Source organism: Lucilia cuprina, chromosome 5 (assembly GCF_022045245.1).
Source record: "Lucilia cuprina isolate Lc7/37 chromosome 5, ASM2204524v1, whole genome shotgun sequence".
Classification (NCBI taxonomy): Eukaryota; Metazoa; Arthropoda; class Insecta; order Diptera; family Calliphoridae; genus Lucilia; species Lucilia cuprina.
In genome coordinates, this window is record NC_060953.1 from 53,264,924 (window position 1) to 53,272,356 (window position 7,433).

The following is a 7,433-nucleotide window of genomic DNA, read 5'->3' on the forward strand; positions in this document are numbered from 1 at the left end:
AAATAGGATACGGCCCTTGGGGGCAGTGTGGATGGAAGTCTGGTCGATAGCGATGGCATAGTCAATAGTTTTGGCTATAATATCGGCGAGATTTCATGTACCTACATGAACCCCATCGATCAGAAATTCGATTATGAATCATAGGATTAGGAGTTTGAGACCACTGTAGGTGGTGTGTAAGATAATAGAAAGAAAGTTTTTGGGAACTTTTTTTTTTTTTTTGAAAACATTAATGTTGTTTTTTTGTAAATAAGTTTCAGAATGTAGTTTTTGAAAAATTTTGTAATATTACGCGTAAAGTAAAATTATTATGTAAATATGTATGTATATTATGTAAAGTTTGTAAAAAAGCTATTTTTATTGTCGGATATATATGTTATTTGAGAGAGAATCTTGAATCTTAGGATTTGTTGTAAAAATTCAGATATTTAACTCTTTTACGTATACAGGACACCTTTATTCCAAGATTTTGTTTAAATCTTTTATGAGTTGTGGTATACGCACAATTGGGACGAACGACGAATTTCGAAAAGCACGACGAACTAGTCGAAAAAAATTTGTTGCGTAAATTCTTCGAATGGAACACAATCAAATTATTCGTACTGCGAATTCGTTTCAAAATTTGTTTGTTCGAAATTGGAAAAAGTAAGCAAAAAGAACAAAAATTATATTTTTGTGAATCTCCACGATTTTGAGATAATTTTAACAGCTTTAAAATTTATTTGAACATTATTTCGAAATTAGAAAATGTAAGAAATTGACCTCGAATAGAACTAAAATTATATTTTTGTGAATATCTCGAATTTTGAGATAACTTTAACAGCTTCAAAATTTTTTCGAACATTACTTCGAATTTTCGAACTTTATTTTAAATATTCCAACATAGCATTGTAGTGTCATCAAGTGTACTCCAAACTGTCAAATTTCAGAAAATTGGGGCCACCAGAACTGGTTTTAATAGCTTTAAAAATTTTTCGAACATAACTTCGAATCTTCGAAGATTTTATTTTTCGTTTTTATGACACAGAGATTATTTTAAGACAATAAAAACATTTTTCGAACATAACTTCGAACATAACTTTGAAATTTCAGAAATTTCGGGCTTCCAGAATTGGTGTAAGAAATAGAAATAAACCTATCGCACAGTTCGTTACGTACGACGAATTTAGTGTGTTCTATATCTGTGTTCTATATCTGACGACGAAAATTCGTTCCGAAAATTCGTCGTCCCAATTGTGCGTATAGCGTTAGATCGTATTTTCATTTCACAGACACAGTATATGATTTCTTCAAAAAACAGAAAACAAATTATTTTTTAAAATTTCATATTACTACAACCTAAAAAGGATAATATCCTGCAATATCCTTCGAAAACTCTTTTCCTCTTCTTCATCAGAAATGATCAATATTTTTACCTCAAAAAAATGTGTATTGAGAAGACATTTCCATAAGAAGTTCAACGGTTTAGTTTTGTGCAAGAGAAGATTAAGAGTGATTAATTTTCTCTTTTAATTTATTTTATCAAAACAGGGATAAAGTTTAAGAAGTTTGATTAAGTTTTTTTTTTGAGCCAGAGAAATTCTTTATTTTTAATCTATATTGCATCGATTATAAACTACGAATTTGTTGTCAGAGTCCTTTTGAATTTATTTAATTTTGATGGTATCAGAGTCGTGATATTCATTTTATCACAATCTACTTCCGTTTCCGCAAAAAATTCCTAATATATATTAATTGAAAAATGATGTAAAAACATTATAGGACTTTCAAATAGATTTGATCGTTTTGCTAAACATTGCATTGATAATATGGTCCAACAGCTTAGAAATAGGACTTTCAACCAGGTTCGATCTTTTTGATAAACATTGCACTGATCATATGGTACGATAGCGTAGCTGTAGGTTATCTACTACTAAGATTTCGAGTCGATTTTTTATAAAAAGAGTCTCGATTGTTATTGAGTGAGAGAGGGAGAGCTATGAATTGCAAGGGATTTCAACTTAAGTTGTATTTTTTGATCAATATTGTAATGTTGTTATTTGTTACAAGAACACTTTTGTATATTGTATTGAATTTCATTATTCATCTTACATTTTTGATGGTGTTTCTAGAAAGAGAGTCTGGATCAGTATTCAAGTATATGAGAAAATTATGAGTTTTTATCTTAGTTCCATTATTCTCAGTCGTGTAGTTCCGAATTTCCGCGATCGCTTCAAGATTCTTCGAATTTGCAACAAATCTAATGGCACAATCCAAAAAAAGTCGAAATTAGTCTAATCATATCGATATTCCTTTTACATCTTAGTTCGTGCTTCTAGAAAGAGAGTCTGGATCAGTATTTATGTATATGAGAAAATTATGAGTTTTTATCTTAGTTCCACTATTCTCATAAATAATACTGCATTAATATGCAATGGTTGCTGATTCTGTCTGACGAATTAGTCGGATAGTTCTAGATTTCCGGGCTCGTTTCCAGATTCTTCGAATTTGCAATAAATCTAATGGCACAATCTAAAAAAGTCGAAATTAGTCTAATCATATCGATACTTGTCTTACACCTTTGATCGTTCTTTTAGAAAGAGCGTCTGGATCAGTTGCACATTTCCGGGATCGTTTCAAGATTTTCCGAATTGCTTGAAATCAAACGGCATAACCCAAAAAAAGTCAAAATTAGTCTACTCATATCTCCGAATTGACAATTCGAAGACAATTCGCCAATGTGTAGCAGCTCCTAAAATGTCCGTAATAAGGACTCTTCAGAGATTGCTGGGCTAAATACTTATTCTTGAAAAAAATCATTTCGAAAAAAAATCTCTATGTCTGCATAGGCTTTACAACAGTTACGCGTAGGTTTTTGCAATCTTCAAATTTGAGAAACGATAAAACTTATAATTTAGACTCCAGTTTCATAAGAGCGATTTAAAATACAATATATTAAAACAATGTCTGAAGTTTTTTGAAAAAGGTCTTAAATTGTTGTAAAAGAAAGTAATTTTTAAATTGAGTTTTTAAGCCTTTGAGATTTTAAGCCTATACTACTTTAGTGGAATGGGTTTCTGCTAATGTTTGAACCGTAGAATAATACCGGTACTATAGCCACCTTAAAGTATTCCAATTGGCTCAGAATCATTTTCTGAGTCGATTTAGCTATGCCCATCCGAAAATTCGCACATGATCTTTAATGACATCGTAGACGAAGCCTATTGATAATATAGAAATACTGCGCAAAAGTTTTTAACTATTTTTCTTACGGAATGCTTTATCTTCAGAAATTTTCCACTTTTTTTTGGCAGCGACTGGTTGTAGTTCGAACTCTTTTAATTTATTTAAATCTGACAATGATCAAGGCGTCAAATATGAAATGGAATTTAATGGACATTAATCTTTTCATACTACTTTCTGAATCTTATTTACAAATCAGCATTTAAAGTTAAATAATATTCTCAATTCAATATTAGAAATAAAAAATTGTGAATATTTTTTAGCTTAAATTCAATAAAGGACTTGTTTTTCTCTTGGTTCAACCGTTCATCAGTTATTGTTGTAATTTTGGTTTAAATCATCAACTGCTTCAATGCTTCTTCTTTGTTTTTATTAAAATTTTATCATTATTCTTAGCCAACAACAGCATTGACTTCAATCAACAACAGCAACACAAATACTTTCATTGTGTATATATAGAAAAACGTACTCTTACTACATTTAGTTACGTCATATTAAGACGTCATATATTTATTATTGTATATTTTCATATTGTTGTACTCTATACTCTTTATGTAATTATGTAGTGCTCAACTTCTCTACTTAAATAAATCTTAAACAATGAAAATTGCAAAAAATACAAACAAACAAAAAAAAATAAATTTTTTGTCATATACTAAGTATGTACTACCCAAATACTTGTCCAATCTATATATATAATTAGGCCTGGAGGTGCTATACGCACCCTGCATCCATTGCAGCTACAAGCTGAATGCAATGTAATTTCCAATAGTGGATTCCATCAAATACCCGTTGATGTAGCGATGCCTGCGGAACGTGCTGAACAAGTTGCACAGGTTGAGTGTGATGTGGAAACGTTGAAAAAATTGAAATTAGGTCTAAGATCAACACTCTGGTCACGTCCGGCCTCAACAACATCACATTTGTTACGTCAACAACAGCAGCAACAGCAAAGACCGCAAGAGAATCGTCCCATATCTCAGCCACAATTACAGCAACTTCAGCAGCAGCAGCAACAACAACAGCAGCAATTGCAACCACAGCAACAACAACAAGTTGTACATAAAAACCAACAGCAACAACCCTCAACATCACCATCGCCCTCATCCGCAACAACAGCAACACAAAAACAACAACAACAGCAATCACGACAACATTCACCAGCACCCACACAAAAACTTTTAACTGAAAAATCCGATTATTCCATATCGGTGTGAGATAAATATTAATAGAACCCATTTAGTTATTGTTGTTGTTAAAATTTACAATTTAATAAAAAAACAACTTCCTCGATACACAGAAAACAATAATTAATTGAAATTAAGATGAAATTAGTAAGAAAAACATTTTAATATTAATTAGACTGCAACTAATGACAGCGTTTAGTAAACTATTATTCATTGTTGTACAAATATTTACTTCCAACAAATTCCTTTTATTTGTGGTCTTTTCTATGTTAAACAAGCACCGGTGTTGATGGCAATTTGTTAAATTTTATTAAATTGTTTTATTAGTTGAAACGTTATGAAAGTAAGGAAAATGAAAAGTATTTGTGTATGTGTTTTGTGTCAGTTTTTTTCTTGAGTATTTCTGCCCAGTAGGAACGAATAAGTGGTATTGCTTAAAAAATATTGACCAATTATATTTAACCATCCAAAAAGGAGAAATGTGTAACGGCGTTGATTTCTCGGCAGCTCTTAACTGACTTCTGTTCTGAAAAGTTTGATTTATAAATTCGTAAAAAATACCCAGTTTAACCTCGTTTTCAATTGACTTTGAGTTGTGGGTAGGGTCCAATGTAGAACAGTTTTTACTATATGAAAGGGGCATGTTTTGGACTACTTTTTACTCAATATATTTAAACAGGTAATGTAGTATGCGGCTGAATGTTTTCTGATAGTTCTTCAGCCAGGCTTAAAATCTTTGTTGAATTTTATTTCTCGCCAATACTCGATTTTTTAGTGAAAACGTCAAAGTGTCTTTTAAACCATTAAACAAAAATAATGTTGAGTCCTTAATAACTTAATTAAAAAAATATAAATTTGGGACTGTCAAAACTCCACTTAGTTTTTGCCCTACACCACTATTGTGGTGTTATATTCCTATCGCACAAAGATATTCATCCTACATCCACCTTAAAGCGGCTTAAAATAGTATGACTCGATTTAGCCACGTCCGTCCGTCCATCAGGATGGCTGTCCATCGATAGCTTGTGTAGAAGGTACAAAAATCAGGCATGAAAGTTATTCTTTAAAAACGCGAAATTTGATTTTGTTCAAACACAATGATATAATTTACATATAATGTTTAGATTTGGAAATAACTAATATTTAAGCCCGATACCAAGTGATATTTTTTGGTCATTATACCCTACACCACTATAGTGTGCTGATGTTTGTAACGCCCAAAAATATTGGTTCTAGACCCATCTTTAAGTATAACAATCGGCTCAGAATCACTTTCTGAGTCGATTTAGCTATGTCCGTCTGTCCGTCCGTTTGTCTGTCTGTCTGTCTGTCTGTCTGTGTGTCTGTCTATCCATGTAAACCTTGTGTGCACGCTACAGATCGCAAGATAATTTGATGAAATTTGGCACCTATTCTTTTCTTGGCTCAAGGAAGAACGCTATTGAAAATGGTTGAAATCGGTACATTATTTCGCCTAGCCCCCATACAACAGCCAAAGAACAAATTAAATGCTTTATTTTTTTAAAAATTATCCACTTTTTTCTCACATACTGACTGGTGTACGGTTTCATATAGTCGCCAATGTCCGAATATACATTCATACTTGTTTTTTATTTTACATTTAGTACTTTTCTATGACTTTGAAGTTAGACTAGTACTTTTTTAAGTTTCTATAAAATTGAATGTAGAAACATGAAATTTACCATGTATATATGTGCCGGAGTTAACAATGATCTATAAAATAGAATTTTAAGTACTGTTTTATAATTGTAATCTATAAAATTTTATCTTGAAACATGAAATTGAGAATATATAGTCAGAAGTAAATAAAATCTATAATATATATTCCTTTTTAAACTGGAAAGTTTTTCGAGTTTTCTATAAACTTAAATTTTACGGTATTATATATGTAGAGCCTGAAGTAAATGAGAATCTTTAAAAGCGAACTTTCTGGTACTTTATCGTTATTACTTCCACTGGTAAATTTTTGAGTTTTCTATCAAATTAAACTTAGAAACATAAAAATAAACATGTAGAGAACTGAGTAAATTAAAATCTATAAAAGAGAAGTTTTTGGTAATTTTTCTTTTTTCGATTGGTACTTTTTTGAGTTTTCTATAAAAAATGAACCTAGGAACATGAAATTCGTAAATGAAAATCTATAGAACAACTTTTGGTACTTTTTATAACACCATCAAAAAGAAAGGGGTTCTATTTGTTTTGTCATTCCGTTTGTAACACATCGAAATATTTTTCAAAGACCCACAAAAATAGCCATGCCTGTCCGTCTGTCCGTTCGTCGAAAGAACGATAAGGTCCAAATAGAATGAGCTAAAGGGTTTAAGTTTCACACAAGTATTTGCGATAGGTTTGTTTGCTATTGAAAATAGGCATTGTCGGCCCACGTTTTCGTATAGCACCTAGTGGCCCAATGAAAAATAGCTTGCTAGTATAGCGATGAAATTTGATATTAAGTCGTACGTGATCCAAATTCTTTCAACAAAGTTTTATGAAGATCGGTCCATAATTGACTCTACCCCTCACATATAATCTCCTCTAAAAATTGACATTAACGCCCATTACTGTCGAAAAAATATGAGTTTAGCGCTATAAGTATGTTTCTAACACGAGAAAGATTAAATTTTCTATAAAATTGAATCTGGAAACTGTTGTAAATGAAAAGCTATAAAAGGGAAAACATATAGGTACTTTTTGATATCGCAAACACATTAGCAAGTAGCAAGGCAAAGATATTTTTAAAATTTTCATATTATGATTAAAAACTCCTACTGGGTATGAATTAATATTATTTCTAGGTGAATATAATTAATTTATACATTCAATGCGTGTGTATATATATAAATACTATTACAATGATGAAATCTATACAGCCGTTTTGTATCATATGTATGTGTGTATTGATTAACACAAAAATAGTTATCATTTATGTTTCTACTTTTTAAAGCCTTGTAAATAAACTATTTATATTTTAAAAGAAACTATTATATAACATTCATAAATGCA

At 31.0% G+C, this 7,433-nt stretch overlaps 1 protein-coding gene across 1 annotated transcript in view; it reads left to right on the forward strand.

Moving 5' to 3' along the window:
- LOC111677639 (Down syndrome cell adhesion molecule-like protein Dscam2) overlaps nucleotides 1-5,665 on the forward strand; it is a 72,060-nt gene extending 66,395 nt beyond the window's left edge. The window contains exons 20-22 of the mRNA XM_046952544.1: nucleotides 3,536-3,543; nucleotides 3,619-3,687; nucleotides 3,883-5,665. Coding sequence (XP_046808500.1) covers nucleotides 3,536-3,543; nucleotides 3,619-3,687; nucleotides 3,883-4,439 — 634 coding nt within the window. The 3' untranslated portion in view covers nucleotides 4,440-5,665. The remainder of the gene's footprint in view (nucleotides 1-3,535; nucleotides 3,544-3,618; nucleotides 3,688-3,882) is intronic.
- The last annotated feature ends 1,768 nt before the right edge of the window (nucleotides 5,666-7,433 follow it).